This window comes from Nuphar pumila, chromosome 4, assembly GCF_984573655.1.
Source record: "Nuphar pumila chromosome 4, dmNupPumi1.hap1.1, whole genome shotgun sequence".
NCBI classification, from domain to species: Eukaryota; Viridiplantae; Streptophyta; class Magnoliopsida; order Nymphaeales; family Nymphaeaceae; genus Nuphar; species Nuphar pumila.
Window position 1 is genome coordinate 13550195 of NC_143252.1, and position 25753 is coordinate 13575947.

The 25753-nt window shown below is 36.9% G+C and overlaps 2 protein-coding genes across 2 annotated transcripts; one reads left to right on the plus strand and one right to left on the minus strand.

The window, feature by feature from the left end:
• The first annotated feature begins 1252 nt into the window (after window positions 1-1252).
• Window positions 1253-10685, plus strand: LOC149839432 (uncharacterized). Its single transcript, XM_090004865.1, has 5 exons — window positions 1253-1745; window positions 1910-2050; window positions 2414-2542; window positions 7479-7924; window positions 10101-10685. The coding sequence occupies exons 1-5, from the start codon at window positions 1253-1255 to the stop codon at window positions 10683-10685; spliced, it is 1794 nt and encodes a 597-aa protein (XP_089860991.1).
• Window positions 10686-16971: 6286 nt separating this feature from the next.
• On the minus strand, window positions 16972-21942 carry LOC149839433 (protein AE7-like). Its single transcript, XM_090004866.1, has 5 exons — window positions 21858-21942; window positions 18672-18801; window positions 18461-18560; window positions 17527-17572; window positions 16972-17396 (listed from the first exon to the last, which is right to left on the minus strand). The coding sequence occupies exons 1-5, from the start codon at window positions 21940-21942 to the stop codon at window positions 17287-17289; spliced, it is 471 nt and encodes a 156-aa protein (XP_089860992.1). The 3' UTR covers window positions 16972-17286.
• Between the last annotated feature and the right edge of the window lie 3811 nt (window positions 21943-25753).

A 25753-nucleotide genomic window follows, 5' to 3' on the forward strand; every position in this document is an offset into this window, starting at 1 on the left:
TTTTAAACTTATTTTCTGTTTCTCCCAGATAATTCGCAGTTGAGAAAATTGATTGACCCTCTCTCTCTCTCTCACTCTCTCTTAGGGGCTGTTCAACCCTCCCTCGCTCTCTCATCTTTCTAACATATTTTATTTTGTTTTTCTCATGCTACACAAACAAGTGAAAATTTTTCATTTACAAAAGTTATCATATAAAAAAATTCTGTAAATTTTTTTTTCAGTGAAAATGTTTCTTGCTTCCCATCGTGCCCTAAGATAATTAGTAGGAGAGAGAGAGAGAGAGAGAGAGATTTGAGCCCTAATGGTCTTGATTAGTATGCACGTGAGTAGAGGTGTCAAGGTTTGGTTCGGACGTAGGTGAAACCAGACTTGGTCTCGATTTTTGGTAATGATATCGGGTCCAGACCCGAGTCTAATAGGACCGACCATAAGAAAGCATACTCGGACCCGATAAGAACTACATGAACCAGACCCGGTAAAATACTATTTTTTATCATTTTTACATTGAAAAGAGTGTCTTAAATTGGAACTGGGGTCCGCCTGAATTTGGTATAAAATTTTACAAATTATACCCGAGTCCATGTATTAATCGGAGCTTTGGGTCTGGACCCGGGTTTTAATCAAGTCTTCCTATTTGTCACCGTACCCCGTACCCGGACCCTATAGGGTTTGGTTGGAGTTGGGTGAGGGTAAACCCGCCCCCTTGACACCCCTACAAGTGAGAGAGATTCTTGAGAGAGGAAGAGATTTTGGGCCAACCGGAAGTAAAATACAATTAAGAAGTCTTGATTAGTATACACGTCCAGCAAGGCATCGTACTTCAGCCATGCGTGTATGTTCTATTGAACAGTTACAAAAGTTAGTAAAAAACTAAAAAGGTAAAGCGTATGCAGTGCAGAAAACTAAAAAGAAAGAGTACGAGCTGCACACGGCAGAATGTTTTCTACCGAAGACTTTTAATCCAACCAATTATTTTCCATACACCAATTATATATTCCATAATAAAGGGAAAATATCCGAGCTGCACACGGCAGACTGCGCCTTCAAAGGCTTCTCAGTTAGGCCACATTGAGCCCCTTAAAGGTGTGCACAGCGGTTGATGCTTACCATTTTTCAAAGCAATGTCACCAAAGTAAGCCTTGAATGCAAAGAAATTCCATTTCAAAACCATTAAAAGGATGGCAGGTGTACCAATTAGTTTGTGAGTGGTTCTAGCTGCAGGATCCCTTGGTTATTACTTCAATATTAAACCATGAGGGCAGCTCCTCCTAGCAATGATGCTGCACTCATAGCCGTGATGGCACATGACTGGTTACAAATTAAGAGAATGTATGAGGAAGATTTGTGGAGAAGAGAGCCAACTTTCGTGTTAGGAGGCACTCTGCTCCATTTAGCCGTATGGAGCAGCCAGAAGAAATTGTTGGCAGAGATGCTTGACATGACTCCAGACACTGCTGCGAGCATATTGGAGATAGGAAACAGTGAGATAGACAACACCATCCTGCATGAAGCCGTTCAGAGTGGCAAGAAGGACATGGTAAAGATGATCATTGAGAAGAAAAACAGCCTCATCACACATTGCAACAGTCTCGGAGAGACTCCCCTCTATGCAGCAGCAGCACTAGGAAACACAGAAATGCTCACCTTTCTCCATTCTCATGTCAAGAGTTCTTGTAGTAGCACGCTACTGCAACGACAAGATGGCAACACAATCCTTCATGCGTCCATCCATGGCCTCTTCTTCGGTTTGAAACACAATCTTTTTTTACATATATTGCAGTTGTTAATGAGTTGAAAAATAAAACTCCCATCATCATCATCATCATTGTCGTCGTTGTTATGCCTTGACTCACTTACACTGGACCTATATCCTTGCTGACCACTAGACAACTTACATGATTCAACGCAGGTACTGCACTGAAGGTGGCTGAATTATATCCACATATCCTCTACTACCAAGACAAAAATGGAATGACTGCACTGCATCTGATTGCAAGTTTACCATCGAAGACTGATACACAGTCCCTTGTCCACCAAGCAGAGGCCAAGGGTATATACTAATACAATCCATATATATATATATATATATATATATATATACAACACCACAAGTTTCTTCTCGCTACTAGTAAATGCATTTAGTTATATTAAATACACAAATGACATCTTAGCTTAATTATGTGATTAAAGTAGAGGATATCATAATCATGGTGTATTAGGTGATGACCTTCAAAGCTTTTATTTATTACAGAGGCCCTAGTGTGCTTCTCGTCTTTGCTTTTTTGCTTTTCAGTTTCATGACTAAAGTAAGGTCTTCTGCTTCAAATATAAAAGAAAAAAAAGGTAGGGGCAACAGGACTATTGTTGCAGCACTTTTTATGAATATTGCGTGTTGTTATATTGGATGCTTCAGGTATTCGTTCTCATTCTCGTTGGAGAAAACTGCTACAAGATTACGGCTGTAGCAAGGTTGACACAGAAAGTGGCTTGCGGTCAAGGACCAGAGACAGCAGCATCTTTCGATTTGGATGTGAACACACGAGTACGTTAATCAAACATACGCTATGCTTTTTTTTTTTTAGAGAAAAAGAAGTTATATATCGTAAATATAAGAAATGAGAAGTACAAGGTTGCAGCAAGTGATGAGATATCACTTATCTCATCACTTGCTGCGTCTGAAAAAAAAAACAGCGAGCAGTGATATACATTAGCAGCCCTTCATATATCTTTCAATTGTCTGCTACCTTTTCCTCTTTTTGGGAAGGAAATTTACAATCCCCGGTTATGCTATCTTTCTTTTGCATTAATTCCTTATTTCTTGTAATTTATAGAACAAAATTGTTCATTTCATCTGATGGGCAATTCCATTGAGCATGGTGATGCTACCATCTTTTAATTCATGTTGCAAAGAGTAACCATTTTGAACAGCCCAGGCTCGGCTCTTGTGCATGCCTACACACAAATAGCCTTATTTATTTATTTTTTTAATATATAAAACGACACAGTGCACTACCAAATTAAGTACAACAGTACTACTGCAATTTAAACATGACCTTCCATTCATGATTACTTTGAATATCTAAAGCATCCGCTCTCTCTCTCTCTCTCTCTGCTTCCCATTTAACAACTCATAATCCCCTTTATCATTCGACTAATAATGTTCAGGTTGTCTATGGGTTTGAGAACAAAGAAAAATAATGTTACTCCCTCTACATAAACTCAGCTTCACAAAATAAAACATGTCCCTGCCATTTTGGCATCGGATTCGCTAAAAGAATTAAGGTGGCCACAACTAGTTCTAGTTGAGATAATATATATATATATATATATATATATAGCAATTGTAAATTTACAAAGATTTTAGATCGTTGATTTTTTGAACCTTATAAAAACCCACTCATGTGTCGGAATCGAATGCTTCAGAGCTGATCCCTATAAACTTAAGTACATAGATCACATCTATATGGTCAGAATTTAAAAATAAAATGAAAAAAGCCTGAAAAAGCTATTTAGCATGTTTCATTTAGCACATATGTATTACCCTATATATATAGATACCGTTTGCTACCCTGGTGGTTAAGGAACTCCATGGTTTTAACTCAGTTGTTTTGACTAAATCTGACTTTACAGATGCATTCAGTATGGTCAAAATAATAGGAATTGACCCTTGGATCAGTGTTTGGACATAAAAATATGTTTTTCTTGTTGTGTGAAAAAAAGTTACATTGTTAGCCATTGAATTTTCAACCCTCATAAAATCTGATATATATGTGAGAAAAACATGATTCAAAGGTCAGTTGCTACTAAACCACATGTAGAATAAAAAACTTATTACATCTTTTTACTATATATATTTCATTTGATTGGTTGTTTTTTATAAAACTATCCTTACTAATGTGTTTTACATTGTTTGGTTTGTGGAAATCAGTTATTGAATTGTCATATAGGCATGATTTTATGAGTAGAAAAAATGACTAAAAATGTGTCATATCTTCTAGTCTCATAAAATTGTGTTTTTCTCTTCAGAAATAAATAAATAAATAAATCCAGAAACTTGTTTCAAACATATGGACCACACTGAATCCATCCATGTGGTTCGGTTGGGTCAACACAACATGCACTAATGAATAATAGATCATTCAGAAGGACAGATCGACATGGCCAAACATCATATATATATATATATATATATATATATATATATATATATATATATATATATATATATATATATATATATATATATATATATATTGAATTGTAGAATTATAGGCATGCAAAATCTAGTAGGAATCTCATGATGCAAGTTGTTTTGACTCAATCTAAACATATAGATATATTCAACATGATCGATTTAGTGAGAATCAACACTTAGATAATGGTTTCTTCAACGAAGAACATGTGTTAATGAGTCAGAATAAATTGGTTCATGCACAACCGCTGATTTTTTATTCATTAAGAAAACCTCTACACAAGTAAGGTTCCGACGATTTAGAAGCCGATTCCTACTAAAAACAGCATGTAGATCACATCCATGGGATCGAATGGACCCCCCCCCCAAAAGACTGAGTTTGTTAAGTCATTTGTATATATAAACGATTGTAGAAACCTTTGAACCCCACAACCCCCACCAACCTACCACACACACACACACACACACACACACACACACACAAATATATATCAAAACGAGAGAGAGAAAGCAGGGATATGCCACTCCCCTATCCTTCCTTTTTTAAATGCAGATATGTTTTTTTGGTAAATTTAACCTATAAATATTTTTTTATATCAAACTTTTTTTATGCGTAGTCAAGATTCTATATCGTAGAAACTTTTAGAAATTTCAGCACCATAGATTTTATACTCATTGTAAAATCCCTCCTACACATCCAAAAAGTTTCATCGAAGTGACTATTTATAGATTTTCAACCATGAAAATCACATTGGTACAGTCAAATTTTGGCGGAAAAGATATTTACATATGAATGTTGAAGGGGATGACAGTTGGGTGGACAAATGGGGGCAGCTGCCTAACCCCAGTCGAGTGAACACTCAACAAATGCACGTGGGTGCACTTTGTGGTGCCCATTGATACCCCTTTTAATGGCGACATTGGGAACTCATGGTGGACAGAGTTAGAGCACGCAACAAAGCTATGTTGGTCATAACTGGATCGATACCCAAAGTTCCTTCGTCAACCAAAACACTGGCCAAAATGTTTTCAGCAACCCTGTTAGCACGTGGTTTGATGAAGACTAGCTGGGGGTTCAACGATGGGACTAGCTCCAACATGGGCTGGCCAATACGATGCTTCACCTATAGCAGATGGTAGCGAGAACAAACCAGCCTGCATTCAAGCCCACGATTCATCCACTCACTCTTTCTAGGTGTCTCTCACATAAAAAAACACACACAAGAAGGAAGATTCCAAAAGTTTCAATTTCATTAAAAACTCTACTTCAGCATGTTACATGGGTTAGTTTAAATAAAAGGAGACATAAAGACGTGAACCTTATAAAACCCTATTTAAAACCCTACCTTCTTCCTCTAGAGTCTTTTTCTCATTGGAGTTCTTCGCTGGACTTTCTACCGTCCTCTTCTTACTATTTTTTTGAGAGAAATTAAGAATTCAAAATTTATTGATTAATTATGAAATACAATAAGAAGAATGATGAGAAGTCAAACTTCAGCTATACAAGTGGTTTCAAAAGCAAAGAGGGAATGGCTACTTGGGGTTAGCAAATGATTTGGCTGTGCGATCGCCGTCTATTTCTGTGGAGCCAGGTGATAAGTACAAAACATTTCTAAAAACAGATTTTTTCTTCAATTTTTTTATAGGAATCTAGCAATCAACACTTTCTGTAGATCTCCAATATCTGCCCAAAAGTTGTTGGGAGCATGCCGCACCCTTTGAAAACAGACTCTAGAGAATGCACACTCCCAAAAAAATGTGATATGCTGATTCTATAGATTATTTACACAAAATGCAGTGACTTGGGAAGCTGAACACACGTTTTGGCATAACTTGATATGTGAGAAGTCGGTCTTTTAAAATCAACCATGCATTAATGGACTCACGGATTGGGAATGCGCTATCCCATATCGCTTGCTTTGGTAGAGAGAGAACCATAGGGGCTCCCAGCGTGTGATAAGCACAAAATACTGAGAAGACACCATCGGGAGAATGTGGCTAAAAGGGAGAGTCGACTTGGTCAGTCAACTCAAGAGTATCACATGCTTTTATAAGGCTCAACCATTCAACAAATACCATAAGGGATGAATTCCTTCTAAACTGGATTTCTCACCCAAAGGAAGTGCTCCAAAACTCACATATCTTCCTCTCTTTCCACTTGGTTGCCTAGTACAAACAGTGAAACACATCATTGAGACACCCCCAATGAGCACCAAACATCCCTCCAAAATCTAGTTTTGGTCCCAGCACCCAGTTGAACACGGAAAGACTCAAGGAATAAAGGTATTAACTTAGCCCACTCCTTCCAAATACCGAAACCAATAGCCCATTTAGATCCCCCATTCATTCCCAAGGCCAACCCTCAAGCTCTAATTTTGAAAAAAAACACCAAAAATCCAATAAAACGTCCATTGGGAGGGTTTTCCATTGGAGTGATTTTCATTTTTCTATATATATATGGTGGTAGCGGACTAAAACTTTTCTGACTTACTCTCAGCCTACCAGGGTTTTTTCTATGTTTTCCTTAAATATGACTGCATAAATGTGTTTTACATGTTTTATTTTATAGGAATCGACTCTTGTATCATCTGATTCTGAAACACGTAGGTAGGTTTTTATAAGATTTAAGAATCATCAGTCTAAATTTTTTATAAATATTTAGGGTTTAGAAAGTCATCTTTTTTTTATAAAAAAACATGATCCAAATGTCATTTTCTAGGAAATCCACAATGTTAAATACATCTACAGTAGGCCAAAAAAAAGATAGACAGCTCTCTCTCTCTCTCTCTCTCATATATATATATATATATATATATATATATATATATATATATATATATATTATCAAGCAGTATTTCTTAGTGAACACCAAGTCATGTCCACATGAGATTATAACTTCAAGGAACGTTGACCGTAGGAATGAATGTGACATTGCTAGTAATATTAACCCATTTTAGCTAGAACATGCATATGCACACACACATTGCCAAGTGCCGTAATCCAATGGCCAATTCTAGGTTACAAATTGTAGATGCTTGGAACATCCTCTTAATGAAGAACCCCCTCTTACGAAACCTTAGGTTAATGGAATTTCCATTAAGGTGTGATGCTTGAAATATATATGTTGGGAACTTTGAAGATCTCAACTTTGAGTTAGTGCTGCATCAAAACGAGTATTAATGTGTAGCCCCATAAACAACAACAAATTATTATCTCTGAAATTTTAAAGGCATTTGGATGAAAAAATTCCCTCTTTTTTTCTTCCTTATTATTATTATTTTTGCAGAACAAGGATTTTGTAGGAGGCTCACTGGCCATAGTCCACTGTGGTCCTTGGTGGATATTTTGGTTGACAATTATCAGATGTATAAAGGACTTGGAAGAAAAAGTGGCACAACTGTTGAAGTCAATGAAAAAATGGAAACACCATTGTCAATGGCCACAACGCATGGTATGACATTAGTTGTGGAGAGAATACTGTTCAAGTATCCTTGTGAAATAGACTATGTGAATGATCTAGGTGAGAACTTGCTGCACCTAGCAATAAAGAATCGCCAAGAAGGCATCTTCCATCTCTTGAAAAATACTCCCATCTTCATGCAAAGATTGGCAGCAAGAGTGGACAAGAGCGGGAACACTGTTCTGCACCATGCTGGACGTTTCAATAAAGATCAAAACTGGGACAAGCCAGGCACATACTTCCCAATGCATTGGGAATACGAGTGGTTCAAGGTAAAGCAATGTTCCCCTTATCTTTCTATTAATGTGTCTGACTTTCCTTCTCCTTGAAATGATTACTAATGTAGGATCTGGTACTAACAGAACACAAGCAAAAACCATGCTTTAGCTTCTTTGTCATTCTCACCGGGGCAGGTTATATGTGAACCCCGGGGTCGACTGAGGGCCGCATGGAGCTCAGTCGGGTGTACATGGGCGGCACCCCTTACACCCAACTGAGTGCCACACGATGCTCAGTCGGGATCATGAACATGCACTGTAGCTACGGTCACGACCTGAACACGCAACACCCTCTCCATTCTCACAGACAAAGTCAAGCTCATGTTGTTCTTGTGGGCCACATTTGGAGGCTTCCCCTAGGGCCTCAACTTCTCTTGAGCCGCCACATGTTGTGTCAAACCGAACTGAGCTCATTCTCGTGGTGAGCCTGACTTAAATGAGCAGAGATGGAGCTGGTTATATATATATATATATATGTTTTATTGAAACTGTGTTATTTTTTTCAAATTTTGGACCGTACAGATGTGATCTACATGCTTGTTTATATGAGAATAAGTTCTAGGAGCATTTAATTCCCATACATGGATAGGGTACAATTTTCTTAAATTTTTGAGGCTCTAATTACCATTTTTTCTATCCAAAATCCATGATCAAGTGTTGATTTCTAGGACACATCTGTACGGTCAGAATTTTGAAAAAAAATACCAATTTTTTTCATTTGGTAGGTTTGAGACCAGTTTCACTAGGGAGGTTTTCATTCTTATATATATATATCATTTTAAAAAATGAGAATAACAGACTTTAGTTGAAACTCATAGTGGCTATTTGTTTTGATCAAATGGAACCCCATGGGTGTGTTAGCATGGTTAAAACAATAGCAATCTACTCTTGGATCGATATAGTTTTAGCATAAAAATATGATTTTATGAGAATTGAAAATTTGGTAAATTATAGGCCGTTAGTTTTTCAACCCGTATGCAAAAGCTTACGTACTGGTTAGAATGACATGATGCAAACCCCATTCTTTACTGACCCCAAACTTTTTTATCACATTTGGAGGGTCATGGCCAGACGAACAAAAAACATCAAAAAGTTTAAAATATTACAGTTTTTTATAAGGGAATCCTTATCCATGAGGGTAGCAAACATTAACAATATATATATAAACTAGAATATGTAAACCAATATAATATGTAAACTGGTTGAACCAACTGGAACGAGCAATCCCTAACCCCCCATCTTCTCTCTCTCTCACCCACACTGGAGGACCACCATCATAGTGGGAGGCCGTCCGACAGAGGCAAGGAGTCCCGATTTGACTGAGCCTGGGTGAAATGCAAAAACAAGAGGGAGGAGGGCGCGGTGGTGGAGGCCAAGGATGGTGGTGGGGAGGCCGGGGATGGTGGTGGTGGAGGCCAGGGAAGAAGCAGCAGGGAGACCCGATTTGACTGAGCTTGGGTGAAATGCAGAAACAAAAGGGAGGAGGGGGCGGTGGAGAGGCTGTCCCAACAGTGGTGGAGGCTGGAGATGGCGGTCGGTAGGCTATCCGACGGTGGTGGAGGTGATGGGAGAGAAAAAATGGGAAAGAAGAGAAGGAGAAAGTGGGGTTTGCACAAGAATCGTCGATCTGGAGATTAGACGGTTCTTGTAGGTTCAACAAAGTTTACATGTTTGATGAGTTTTACATACTCTCTCTCTCTCTCTCTCTCTATATATATATATATATATATATATATATATATATATATAGTGACTAGAATATGAGAACTAATGTATGAACCATGAATTTCATAATTTTTTTTTGTTTTTTACAGTTGAATCTATCCGTAACCATATGATCTACATGCTCGGTTTTACAAGAACCCTCTCTTGAATCATCCCATTTTGATGCACAAACAAAATTTTTTTAAGCATTCAAAAATCACATTTTTCATCCAATGGTTGATTCCTAGCAAATTCACCATGGCAACTACATCCAAATGGTTGGATTTGCAAAAAAAGTGTTGGAAATGCTCATATTTCTAGTTTTCATATTTTAATTCTCTTATTTCAGCTCTCATATTCTAGTGACTATATATTATATATTTGTTTGGTCTGTAGGTTTTTTTTAGGAGAAATTTATTTGGTCTATAGTTATACGCTTGATGTTGATGAATGAAAGTGCTTGCAGTGCGTGAAGAAGATCACACCTCACAATCTCATAGAACATTCAAACTCGAATGGCAAGACAGCCAAGGAGTTGTTTATCGACACGCACGAGAAATTCATGAAGAAAGATGAAGAATCTTTGAAGCGCACGGCTAGGTCCTTCTCAGTGGTGGTGGCACTCATGGCATCAACAGGTTTTGCAGCCCTCTACACCTTCCCCGGTGGCCCCAACCAAAATAATGGTCTGCCCATCTTGATAAGAAAGCCTGCATTCCTTGTTTTCGAGGTTGCAGACATTCTCACCATAGGTTGTTCCTTGAGAGCCTTGTTGTATTTCCTCTTTGTCCTTAGTTGGAGGTACAGAACTCGTAGCTTCCACCAACCAACTATATCCTACCTCATAATGGGCATAAGAAGCTTCTACGCTTCAGTGTTCTTCATAATGTTGGCCTTCCTAGCAACCATCATTCTTCTGGTCAGATCTTCCTTATTGTATGCTCTTTCTATCGCGATGGCTACCTCCTTTGCTTACTACATCATGATCTACATAATGATAAGCTTTAGGAGCCCTCTAAGCCTTCCATGGCAGATACATGTTCCCAAATAAGAAAACTCTCTCTCTCTCTCTCTCTCAATAAATCAACTTAGTGAATATGTGCAAGTGTATGACTTAATTGGACCACCCGCTCTAGGATTCCAAAGCATAAAAAGTCATGAATCTTTCAAATGGGTTTCTATATTAATCACGATCTATTAAATGTGATCATTGTTTGTAAGTTTTGATACCACCAAATTAGTATTATTATTTTTGTAACGGTGGTGCAATTACTGTATTGTTGAAGTCTTCAAGTAAAAAATTAAATCCTTGGTTTGTTCATTTGAGCTTTCACACCAAGTTGATTGTGAAGCGATATAACTCAGAAGTTGCCAAAGCACTACCCATGTGATCTTGTTTTTGAAAAAGATTTAAATTTGTATTAAAAGAGAGCAAAAATTAGAACAGAGCTGAGAGCGATGCGATATCACTCGCTGCGGTTAAAAAACATGAGAGCAACAACAAGAGCTAAACAGTCACAGCCTTAGATGTCCCAGCCAGCTCAACTCCTCGTTGGGCCATTTGATTTTGAGCCTCTCGTTAAATTCCCATTTGAGCCTCTGCTGGAAGAAAAACACCCCTGAAACACTATGCCATTCTGTTCTAGCCACACTCCTCTGCATTCTAAAAGGAGCCAGCATCGCCAAGCGAACAACCAATTTACTACATTTTGAAGCCATCTCTCTCGCTAGAATCAGGCCCTAAGAGCCAAAATGCTTTCCCAAAAAAGCATAACATTTCCTCAGAAAATCCGAAAAAGCTCCTCAATGAAGCAGCATTATGCAAAAATGTCGATCACAGTTTCTTCTGCCTTTTCACATGACGAACATCCACGCTTCTTCATGAGTTCATCAGTTTTGACTCCATCACTCAACACCAACCATCCGTATGAAGAGCCTCTTGGAGGTATGCCGCCTCCCCAAATTGCGTTGCTAGTCCAAGGGGATGCATTTGGAGGTGCAAAGATCCGGTAGCATGATGAAACCAAAAAGCATGGAAATGGCTGTAGTGGGCTGGGTTGTTACAGAGGTAACATGGTCTAAAATCTTTCAACTGTATTCATTCTATTCTGTGTTGTAACCTCTCGGATTCTCTATGAGAATAATTGGCTCTAGACCAGTTGGCTAGAGATTTGGCTTTAACAACTTATTCTTAGGGATTTTCCCTCTCTTAACCACCCTCTGACCATTCCCCAACCGTCTCTCTCTCTCTCTCTCTCTCTCTTTCGCTCGTCTGATCCTCCCATCTCTTTCCTAGCTTTATAGATCAATTTTTTAAAAAATGTTCAAATTTTTAAAAATGTTCAATTTTTTATAGATCAAATGTTACATATGTGATCTACATGATTTGTTTATTAAGAAACTTGTTTTGAATCATGTGATTATGATAAGTAACTAGGTTTTTAGATGGTCTAAAATTCAATGGTCTACAATGTGTCAAAATTTTATAGCTCAAAAAATCACATTTTTACGTCAAAAAGCACGATCCAAGGCTTGATCCTTAGCAAACAAACCATGTTGAACACATCTATGTATTTAAATTTTGCCATTACAACTTGCACCTATGATTTATAGCTCATTAGTTTCTTACCTTCAGTAGTCGCAAATATTTTCCATATATATATATATATAGAGAGAGAGAGAAATGCACCTACACCCACCTAATAGAAACCATGGATGTAAGTTGCATCTAACATGGTTTATTTGGTAAGAATCTTGGATCATACTTTCTACTAATAAATGCATGTAGATCACATCTATAAGGTTTGATAATATATATATATATATATATATATATATATATATATATATATATATATATATATATATATATATATATATAAAGGAAAATATTTGGTATTAATGAAGGTAAAGAACCAATGAGCTAAAAATCATAGGTGCATAATAGCGGATGCCCAATCGTCTTTCTCATCAATAAAATGTGTCTTTTGACATGAATGGGAATGATTGACACAGAAGGGCCTATAAGTGTTTAGTGTTCGAGTCCACAAAGCCGCTGACAAACAAATTTTCACTGGAAAACCTATTGATAATAATTGAGATACTTCTACCAATGAGGGTTCTGCTTGTTTGGTAGGAGCAGCTAGTGCACGTCACCTTGTGTTGGGACGTTGCAGGTTCAAAACCCAATGGTATAGTTGTATAACTGGTAGGGGTCTGCCTAACCCCAGCTTGCCTTTCAAAAGAAAAAATAACAGAGATAATTGCACATGACACATCTCCCATTTGTAGGTCATCTCCACCTTTCTGTAATCATATAGAAAATTCTCCACCTTAAACAAATGCATGAAAGTAATGGAACTTCTAACGCTTTATCACTATTTAAAGGAGCGAGAGTGGGTAAACCAATACTCATTATGGAATTGATTAACACTGCCAAAGCTCATGAGGGTGTATCGATATTTGGTAGAGTAGGAGAATGCACTTGTGAAGGAAATGACTTTTACATGGAAATAAAAGAATCCAAAGAACATCATGTAGAATCCAAAGTAGCTCTAGTACAAGGTCAGATCAATGAACCATCAAGAGCTTATATAAGGGTTTAGTTGGATAAAAGTTGGAGAGTGGTCCAGTAGTACTCTCATACAAGTGATTTCTTAAACAAAACAGACTCTTTTCAAGTTCTCAATAGAAGTGTTCACTTTGGTGATACACAACACTTGATGTAGTGAAAGAGGAAGCTACTTCTTCCTATTAGTCCTACGTAGTGGATTCTCTCTTCCTTTTCCATCCTTCCTTTGGAAATACAGGCCAGAAAAATGGTGCAATTAACAATGCAACTTGACAGACCATTCACTATGAGATCAACCCATAATGAAGGGTTGATAATGGGATTGTACCATTCATGCTTTTTTTTCATATGAAAACCTCCAGTATAGAGAAAGCAACAAAATATATTTTCTCTATTTTTTTTTTACGAAAACAAAAGCAAGAACATGAAATTCTTTCTCCTTTAGTGAAGACCAGAAGATTGAAACTAACCATAAGAAGAATGCTTGGTATAAATAAATCACTTCTCTGTCTCTGAACACCACCCCCTCTCGGTCACCATAAGTGCCCTTAATTCAGTGCAATGAGATGTGTTCATTTATCTATTTCTTGACTCAAGATTTGAGCAGGTAGAGAAAAAGATCTTAGAGTGTCTAGGGTTGGGCCAAGAAGATCTCTTAACGCCTTCATTTTTCTTCTAGTTAGAGTTATTTCACAAAGTCTGCCATTCATTGATAAGGAAAAAGGAGGAATCAAGCGCATGTACTACAATGGTGTGTTGTATGTTTCATTAGAAAAGATGAATCATTCTCCCAATAATAATCTATCGATTCTCTCCCAATGGGTTGTATTGTATGTGTAATGATTTACTTCAAGGGTGAGAGGTCTCTGGTTCAAGTCCATGATGACCCAACTATGCCAAGGAAAAGAATAGAAGAAGTATATAACTCGTTCATGCATGCTCCATTGGGCTTGAGGGATATAATAGAATTGGTAGAGTAGAGATCTTACAGTTGAGTTATTGATGACACTTTCGAGAAGTTTGAATTTAGCATGATTGCTCCTCGCTTGTGATACATGATCTTGGTATCAATGAGAATTGGGGCTAAGATTGGTAGAAAATAAGGAATTAAGGAAGGATGTGAAATTTGTCTAGGAAAGGAAGGTAGGGAAAATCACCTAGGGAGAGAGGGAGGGAGAGAGAGACAAGGGAAAGAGGGAGAGAGTATGGTTGGGGAATTGTTGGGATGAGATTAATGGGGATTCTCTCAATTAAAATTAGTTGGCATCCTAATTTCTAGAAGTTGCCAACTAGAACCAAGATTCTCAAAGAAAATTCAAATTGAAATGAAGAGGGGAGAATCCTACAATAGATAGACCCACCTATTTATGGACTGGCAAGGCCTAAAAGACCATTTTGCCCCTCTTAGCTACTCATGAGACACCCCAAAATCTCGTGCCCATTATGCCGTTAGGCTTACAATAAAACCCAATACAATCTCTTACAAATTATCCCCATGATACATGGACCCAAGTACAATAGACCAGTACTAGCTTGATGGTAGAAAGACTCTGGACCAATTCATGAGCTAGCTAGATGCTATCTTGAGTGGACCCATCTCGCAAGAAGGCTCTATGAAAATAAATAAGAGATGATGCATTGGAGTAGTGGCTGATGGCAAAATAACTATCAACTTTGAAAAAACTGACCTTTTTATCATGTTTGTCTGACGTATATGTCAAATTTTATAAGGGTTAAAAAATCAATAGCCTACATTGTACCAAAATTTCAAACCTCAAGAAAACATATTTTTTCATCAAAATAGTTGATTAATTCCTACTAATTTTTCTATGTTGAACACATCCATGAGGCCAGATTTGGTCAAAACAGCCTCCCCCTTTGAGTTCCAACTAAAGGGTTCCTTAGCCACAAGGCTATCCCATATGGGGGTAATGTTTGCTATCCTCGTGGGTAAAGAACCCTTAGTGAAAAAATATAATATTTTTATTTTTTTTTTAGTTTTTTGCACATCAGACACTTCAAATGTACTAACCTTTGTATCATGTTTGTCTAATATATTTGTTAAGGTTTACAAGGATTAAAAAATCATTGGCCTACAATATACCAAATTTTCAAACCTCAAAAGAATATATTTTTACATAAAAAACTATGAACCAAGTGTTGATTCCTACTAGTTTGACCATGTTGAACAGATCAATAATGCCAGACTTGGCCAAAACAACATCCGCCTATGAATTCCAACTAGGGGGCTTCTTACCCACGAGGGTAGCAAATGCTATCCCATTTAGGGGTAATGTTTCCTACACTCGTGAGTAAGGAACCCCTTGTTGAAAAATATAATATTTTTATGTTTTTTCAGTTTTTTTGTACATCTGACCCTTTGGACATGATTTACATATTAAGTTTATTTGAAACTAAGCTTTGTATAATGTCTGTTTGACATATATGTTAGATTTTATAAGGGTTAAAAAATCAATGGCCTACAATGTAACAAATTTTTAAACCTCAAAAAAATATATTTTGATGTTGAATAACTATGATCCAATGGTTTATTCTTATTATTTTGACCATGTTCAACATACCCTTGAAGTCAAAATTGGTCAAAACAACCACCCCCTGGGAATTCCAACTAGGGGGTTTCTTGCACACCAAGGGTAGCAAATGCTATCCCATATATATATATATATATATATATATATATATATATATATATATATATATATATATATATATATATATATATATATATATATATATATATATATATATATATATATATTTCATGAAAAAATTAAAAAATGAAAAAAAATCAAGATGGGTATATAGCATACAAGGTCAAACAATCCAAAGCATGCCTGGAAAAAAACACTAAACCAACTTGCATAAAATTAGCCAATCGAAAAAAATAGTCTTGCAATATATATATATATATATATATATATATATATATATATATATATATATATATATAAGGGGTATCATCGGATCCCTTCTTGTCCGACATCCATCAAATGCACCTGGCGCATCCGTGGATTTTTATTTTTTTTGCTCTTTCAGAGGCTTTAGCAGAGGTCCAAGACCACCGTTAAAACCCCCGAAAGCGCAAAAAATGCATGCCATTGATCCACGTGCCATCAACTGCACACATTGCATCCAATGATCATCAAACATTTTGTGTGCCTGATGACACGCCCGATCTTATATATATATATATATATATATATATATATATATATATATATATATATATATATATATATATATATATATATATATGCGTGTGTGTTACTAATGATGTCATTACATGCAAATTCCTTTAGATCTACAATGCACAGGTTGTTTTGATCCAATCCATCCTCATGGATGGATTCAGCATGTTGAAAATAGTGGAAACCGGCTTTTGGATCATGTTTTTTCGATGAAGAAACACAACTTTATCACTCAGGAAAGTATCACACATTGTAGGCCATCAATTTTTGAAGCCTTATATAATTCTTCCTACGTATTGTGATCAGGCGATTCAAGCACCGATTCTCACTAAGTGAAACATGTAGATCACATCTGTAAGGTTAGTTTTATGAAAAATTAACAAAATGAAAAAAAATCAAGATGGGTATATAGCATACAAGGTCAAACAATTCAAAGCATGCCTGGCAAAATTCACTAAACTAACTTGCATAAAACTAGCCAGTAGAAAAAATAGTCTTGCATAACATTCCCTATACGCCATCCTGCTGCAGCATCACATGCGCGCGCGCACACACACACACACACAAATGGTGCAGAAGAATGGTTTGTAATTTGTGGACCAATTTTACATCTACCAACAAGAAAGATTGTCCATTTTTTATGTTGAAAAAAGGAATTTTTATACTTTGTGAAGAATATTTAGTTGCATGTTGACAGATCAACTAACATTATGCTGAACTGAGCCAAAATGGCTTTGGGAAAATACCCAGAATATATAGGTGCCACTTGGTAACTTATTCCACAGGAAGCCTTACTGTGCTGCAAAAACGTAAACCCCTTTTTATCTCCCAATTGTCATTTCACACCTTCGTAGGGACCTTCTTTCTTGACTTTACATGAAAGCATACGTTGGAGGAGTAAGGCAGTCATTAACCATCTGCAACAGATTTGGATTTTCTAATGCTGCTGCAACACGTTCCTTATCATTCAGTTGTTTATTCACTGCCATTTTGAGTAGCAAGATTACTAACAGCAGATTACAGAAAGCCAAATGGCTGTTTGTAGTTCATATGTAACAGAAACAAGCAAAGGGGACAAATGAAAGGAAACAGTATAGACATATAAACAGAACCTGCATCTTCCGTGGCATGAGTTCCTGGTGCTACCCTTGTGTCAATCTGCAAAAGATGAAAAGGGATGTCAATAAAATGGATAAAAAAAAACTTCTAAATGTACAGTCTAATCAAGCTTATACTGGATTAAGAAACAAAATTACTGTTTACATGAAGCCAACAAATGGATCTGCAAAACTCCACTAAAATATTTTCAGACCATAAATTTTATAGTTCCACAGAAAGACCCAATGCCAGCAATTTGGAAAGGCTAGGGGTCACTAGATTGCATTGGTCCTACTCCTATGGTATTTCACAAGGTCTTCAGTGTTCAGAACCATAGTGTCACCCGCAAAAACCACTAATTGAGTATGCCCTGTTTGAGTCAGGGTCTGGCAATACAGTAATGTAGCATATTTGTCCCAAACATTATCCTATGCCAGCTGTTACTCATTAAGATTCGCCTAGCTTTACTACTAGAAGGAAAAAGGAGAGTTGATCTGTACATTTATCATGAGGCTTCATGCATGGAAAAATCTCTTTAAGCAAATAAATAAAGTAGCATCTATGGACTAGAACACCCAATTTCATAAACATATCTATAGATATAAGTCTAGAATTTGACAAATAAGAAACCCACCTGCCCCTTCCCTCCACACTCCCAGCACGTGCGCGCACACACACACATAATGTACGGTTTAGACCTTTTTGTTCACATGAACCTTTCTCCAAAATCTAGATTTAATCCTCCATATATGTTATAGAGTATTAATGTATTTAATATTCACCACACCAAAATGTTAAGATTTGGTTTCCCTGCTATATTATAGTAAGAAACCCAAGGCCAATAAATAGGCCTGATTTTCCTATTAGTATTGACACATGAAGACAAAAACCATGTGGAACATGTCTCAAAGATTAATTGTGATTTTCTTTGGATGGAACCTGATATACCTTGTATCGAGAAGGTAGGCTTCGCATGAGCTTCACACGTATACAAAGGCCTATGACTGTTGCCATACTGCAATGGTCAACAGTTGGAGTGAATGTTACCCTAGTTCAGAAGCCAATTATTTCATTAGCACTTCAATATCCCAAATGTAAACAATTTCAATGAACAAGATTATGATAACATATTAATCTCTTGATATAGTCATGCAATTACCTAACAAGTCTCTGCTCATCACTCACTTCAACCGCTTCTTCTGTTACCACTTTCAATTCCTCCAATGTGTAAGGATGCTCTGGGTCTTTTATATCTCTGATATGCTTTTTGATTGTTAAAAAAGACAGAACTTAAAGCTATGAAAAATGAACTGATGGATACACCTGACCATAGAAAATGAAAACCTGATTGGGTTCATGCAATCAAGTACACAATGTGGCAGAGAATCCAGCCTAATGCACTTCTATGACAAAGCCCATTGTTCGATACAACCAGTTGCAGCCTTTCAAATGTGTAATCTATGATTGGTGATGCACTTCTATGACAAAGCCCATTGTTCGATACAATCATTTGCTGCCTTTCAAATATGTAATCTATGATTGGTGACAACAGAAGAAGCAGAACTTACTGTAGATCTCTGAAAAAAAAACACACACAACACTCGTGCAAGCAGAAATTTCCTCCTACCACCTGAATCCTCAAGTCTCATCTATGTTATTGGATATTTGCAATAAAGAATATATGTGTCAGTAGATGTGCTTGTCATTGTCAAATCAGTGCCTTTTTTTTGGGACATAATCTGATTAAAAACCAAATATGCCTCAGGTCAAGCAACTTCAACATCAAGGTTTTCATTACTAGAATGATAGAAAACAAGAAAAGGCATGTCAGATGCTAGCTAGCTCATGAAAATGCATCTCAAAGGCTTATATATAATTTCATTACATGCTAAGAATACATGATAAGTGGTACAAGCTGCTTTCATCCAATGAATGACAGCATCAACACCATTGTTACCATCATCCTTCCTTGTCCCATGTACAAGGATAGGTCTCATGATTCTTATTTCTCCATTCCTTCTTATGTAAAACTTAGCTATGAGTAAAATACGACAGTCATTCATGTCAAAATGAACATCGTTAATTCCTGAAATAATCATTAAAAGCAACTATTGTTCGTGTTTGATATAGCAAACATTCCAATCCAGCCTTTAGAAAATTTCGCAATCTAAATTAAGGACAAAAAACATGCAGAGGATTGAAAAAAGTACAAATTCCGAGCAAATTGCCAAAAGGGATATCAAAGACTTCCATGGGGTCTATTCGATCCGCACGGTAATCATTGCCCGTTCCTGCGGGCCGATTATACCGCTCTTTCCTCTCGTAAACGACAGGATTTTCGTTAATCAATCCAAAAACCATATTCACAAACAGATACCACTCAGCAAATATCAACCCTGCAGAAAACACACCCACCACCGTCAAGGTTAGAAAACCACCTAAATTTAACAACAAACTTGAGAAAAGGAGAAAGAAAAACAAAAAGGAGAAAAAAATGAATGGAACTCCAGAAAAAGAAAAGTATGGAATGCCTCAAAGCAACACAGCTAATGTTCTATCGGAAGCCCTAAACAATAAGAGGTAACCTACCATATACTTGAAATCTTAAAAGAATAAACATAAATCTAACATAATTACAAACTACATGAATTGAATCCAAAATCACATTTTATATGATAAATCAGAGAAAATAATTGATTCATACTTGCCTATATATTTACTACATCCATTAGCTTACAAAATCTTTCCAGAATTCAATCATATAATTAAAAAAGAAAAAAATTTAAACTTTGGGATTTCTACAATTTGGAGAAATACATGCTGATAAACTGCTAACCAAAAAATAGATAGAAGGAAAAAACATTAAATAAAATAAAAGCACACCTTTCAATTGAAGAATTTGGAAAAGACAAGGAGCAAATCTTTGGAGAGTTTGATCGGCAATAGAGCGAAAACGGGGATTTAGAGAGAGAGAGAGAGAGACGTTGAAGAAGGCATGGGAAAGGGCACAACGGGAGCGTGAGAAATCGTCAACGAAAATATTAAACTAACGGTTTCCTAGCGAAGACCGATTCGGTGGGTCAATTGAAAAGTTCGCTGAATCGATCAACTTCGACTCGGATGAACGCAAAATTGTGTTTGAGGATCAAGCCATCAGCTGACTTGCAGCCAAAGATAAAAAAGCAAAAGTCTTTTTCTTAAATTTATCGAGGGTTAAACCATGTTTCAGGTGGTGGGGCTCCGAAGCGACTGATGATCTGCAGTATGGCTCATCCTCAAGTGGCTAAAAGACCTTTACGGCTTTACCATTGTTGTGCCTTTGCCCGGCAGGGAGATTGCTGCTTAAAAACAAACTTACCCTGAACGTTTTTTTACCTTTATTTTGAAAATTCCCTTGCTTTTACCATATATATATATATACAGAGAGAGAGAGAGAGAGAGAGAGAGAGAGAGAGAGAGAGAGAGAGAGAGAGGCTATTAATGAATGAAGGTAAGAACCTAATGAGTAGAAATCACTCTTTTCTTAAAAAAAATCTATTTTTTTATAGATCAAATATTACAAATGTGATATGTTTGTTTAATAGGAAACTTACTTTTTTATGCCCTATGCCACGAGGGCGTGTTAGGCCACCCATGGTCCTACTCAACTTCAGGTCGACATTCACCCATGCACTTCAAGCATTCTATGGGCATGCTTGGCATTTTCCTTGCCAAACCATATGTGGGGAACTTGTATGTGAAGTCAAAACACAACAAAGAGCAACTTTGTTTGAGGATGCCCACACGGGCCCACTTTTCTCCATGCACATTGACAATTTTGTAACTGAGATTTTGGCACTCATTGCTCATTCATATATGAGGACAATGATGGTGATGTCGGATGGTAAAAATTCCACAATACTTGTATGGGCTGATGAGGACGATGATGGTGAAGTTGGACATTCGGGTACACTTTTGAGAAAATAGCTAAGTAAAACTTTATTGTTTTTCAGGTTCCTCCTAATTAAAGTAAGGGGTTAGCTCCTATAATACTTATATGGCCCTTTTTCTTAGCTTGTTCTGGAACTCCTACCTTGCAGTTTTAAAGAGGCCGCCTCTATATCTCATGGGTAGCACTTTGGTGTGCAGGAGTACTTCAATTCTTCTCTTTGGCCTCAAAGCATGCATGGAGGCTCGTATTTGCCTCCTACCTTGCTGTTCGGCCTCACACCCTTATGAGGGGTTAGACGAGTGCATGTCTAGTCTATGGTGATTCTTCTTGGTTATAGAGTTTCATTAAATTATTCTAGCAATTAGCTTTAGCTGGAGGTCGAAAGACCTTTCTTTACCCTAACAGGAGGTTTACCTGTGAGACCCATTATGCCATCAAGATACCATGCATGGGGCCCATAGGTTCCTGGACTCGGATTTGACTTGGCTTTGGAAGTCATGGTCTCTATTGTCTATGATGCTTGTTCAGCTGGGTTACTGGTTATTCGACTCTTGATTGATTGTAGGCTTGGCACTTGAAGATGACACACACGTCCATCATTAGCTTGGTTGCTTCTACACCAAAAGAATTGGCATTGCTATGTTATCGACTAGCTCAGCTTGACATCTTCGACTTTCGTTGTGCTAAGTGTGCATGAGATATGCAAGGCCTTGAATTTGCTTTCGCACTGTTTAAAGCTTACACCTCTAAGGCCAGTTGCATGTCCATCATGGTGCAAAGAGTCTGTCCAGCACCCTATCTATGCAAAAAAAAAATGGCCCATGATATATATATATATATATATATATATATATATAATATAATCTACAACAAATTATCATTGTAGACGTTATCTACTTAATGGGACACTAATGTTCTTTTTTCTCATTTTCTGTGGAGAAACATTTCTTGGATTGAGACTTTCTTTACGGGTGAATGGAGTTGTTTCAACTAAAAAAACTCAAATTTTTTACATGGTAAACGTTCGGTACATCGTGGGTAGTTTGACTTTTTTATGTTATTCCAAAGCTTGTCTAGATATTATAATCGAAAGCATGCTTTTTATTAAAATATAATATGCAGATTAAATATGTTAATCTGACCTACAAGACAATAGATGTGCGTGAGTGTGTCCTTCATTGTAACCCATGCTCCAAGTATTGCTGGGTTTTGCAGGGGACTCGATAGCTGCTTCTACCGGACAAGCGGAGCCCCCGTTGGGTCTTATTATCTTGGATGCCTTCTTAAGGGTTTTGCATGCAATTACTAAGTAAGGGTGGTTTGGATTCAGGTGAGGTCAAACCCAGAACTGATTTCTTATGCTGGTACTGACTCCGGACTCGGGTCCAGTCACACCTATCATAAGAGAAACTATACTCGGATCTTATAAGGATTACATGAATCAGACCCAAACCATAATCGATAAAATAATATTTTTTTATGTTAAAAAATTGCTGAACTTTGTCGAAACTCAGGTAAAACCTGGGTCTGGTATATATGAAATTTCACAAACCATACCCAGTTTCATATGTTAATCTGACCCTTTGAGTCTCACCTGGATTCTAATCAGACCTCTTTGTTTATCACCAAACCTTGACTCTGTAGAGTTTGGTATGGGTCAACTCTGGATCAAACCCGGGTCCATTGACACCCATGATGCGAATATGCCTTTCATCTCTATGAATTGATGGGGGCTCTCTGATCTCTTGATGTGATCATGTGACGATCACTTGACTAGAGGGATGATTTCTTGATGATGCATGGGCTTACGTAATGGGAAGAATAAGATCATCCACAGGATCTAGGTTGATAAGGATAACCTGTTAATAGTATACTTTCGGCCAGGTGGTTAATCTCAAAACCCGTTTTAATCTCAAATATGATTGCACAAATATTTATGCCTTGATCACCTGATCACCCTCAATCTTGGGACAGGGCCTGTCAGTTGGGGGGACAAAGGCCTGATGGAGGACGATCAGGTGCTTAATGCACAAATTTTGTGCCATGTAATTGCACCCGATCCGTTTTATCTGACCTCTCTATATAATATATGCTCTTGTTGTGTCTGTCATGACTTCGTTGATCATCCTTTAGTAATCATTTCTGTCATAGTCATAAATCTCAGGATTAAAGTTTTCTCGGTAAAAGAAAATTTTAATTTTTTCTTTAAAAAGGCCAGATTTCAAATATATATGTAAAAGTATATATACAATGAGTAGAGCCTAGCACCTACTTAATCAAGCTAACCATCCATCGTGCGCTTGATGGACTGTCACGCGTAAAAACAAAAAAAAAAGAGTCAAAAAACAAGTTTTTTTGCTAAAAATACTCTTTAGTAGCTAAAGATTTAGGGATGGGTGCATCTTTTGGACATTTAGCGGCATTTTTGAGCTCTGCGAATGCCCTTTTGAGCGTGTTTTGACCAATTTTTTACAAGATTTTTTTTTTTTTTTGCCCTGGCTATCCATCCAGCGCGCGGCGAGCATGATCAAGCTGGTGCTCAAGCACCTATTGATCAAGAAGTTACGCTCTACTCTATATAAAATTATACAAAAATTAAATATCACGTTAAAAATGAGATAATGTCACATTCTTTGGGATTATATCGCAAGGCTTAAATAAACAAAAAGCGATGTTTGTGACTATGATTTCTATTACTACTACATGAATGAAAGCGTATGTCCCTAGCTGAGCTCTCGTCTTATTCTGCCCTATGTTTCCTATCCTCAGGGAATCTTCATTCAATCGCGCATTGGCTGTTCTACGCACCTAGCTAGGTGAGTTCAATACTTGATTGCTGGGGTGAATTTCTATCATGGAGATAAAAACTTCCTGAACTTTTTGTCAATGAAAGAATTTATTTTGTGTTTGATGATGTTGGAAAAATTAAAACATATATAAGAATTTATCTCGTGTTTAATTTACAAAAATAGAAAAAGTTTGAATTTATTTTTAACCACCACTTTACAGTTTTGGATTCGGATATATCCAATTTCAAATGACTTGTTCACGTAATATATGACCCAATACTCAAATGAAGCATGGTCTCATGTTAGGGCCCATGTAATGGATTTGGATTTTAGATCTAAATCCAAATATCCAAAATGCAAAATTCATAGAAAATGCATGAAGTTTTGCTTGTTTAACATTATTAAGCTGTAATATATGAGTCAATTCTTGAGTAAAGCATCATCCCATGTTGGGGCCCACATAATGGATTTGGATTTTAGATCTAGATCCAAATTCAAACATCCAAAATGCAAAATTCATAAAAAAATGTGTAACTGTTTTGTTTGTTTAACATTAGTAAGCCATAATATATGACCCAATACTCGAGTGAAGCATGATCTCCATGTTGGGTCTCATATAATGAATTTGAATTTTGGATCCAGATCCAAATCTAGATCTCTAAAATGCAAAATTCATAAAAAATGCGTAACAAATTTTTGCTTGTTTTACATTATAAAGCCATATTATATTACCCAATACTCGATTGAAGCACAGTCCCATGTTGGGGCTCACATAATGAATTTGGATTTTGGATCTAGATCCAAATCCAAACATTCAAAATGCAAAATTCATTGAAAATACATAAAGTCCAAAAATGTAAAATTCATATCTTAAGCATGAGCATCATCTTAAAATGCAAATTCTTGAACATCAATTTTAATCATTATGATTGAAAGCATTAAGTATTCATTTTGTTAGATCTTGGTACCATATTCGGATATGGCCATAGGCTCTCACAAGAGGAACCCCAAGAGCCATTGAATGGTAGGCACATTAAAGATTATAATGGGGCCTATTAAGTAAAATTAATGTGAATATTAATCCTAGACTAATGACTGCATGTATACCCTACATAATGGTTATGGAGGGGGTTATTAGGTTTAATGTAGCATTATCTCTAAGGTAGTGGTAGAGTTAAATTCAATCCTCCATGGTTGCCTATATAAGACCATAGCCATGGCAGGGAATACATAGGATAGTAGCAGTTTAGCTATAATGGAGGATTATGATGATTCTCACACTTGGAGATGGGCTATAATAGATCAATCAGGCAAAGCGTGTGAAGTCACAAGGATGGAGGTTCAACCCCTTCTTCTAGTGCACATGCCTCATTATACAGTGACCTCCACTATATCGATCTCAAGGATCCTACATTGGTATCAGAGCTTCGGATCACTGATTTGAAATTGAGCTCGAATGTGGGTGTTTCATTTAGCCCCTTCATCCAAAATCGGGCGAAGGCTCGAAGCCACTATATATAG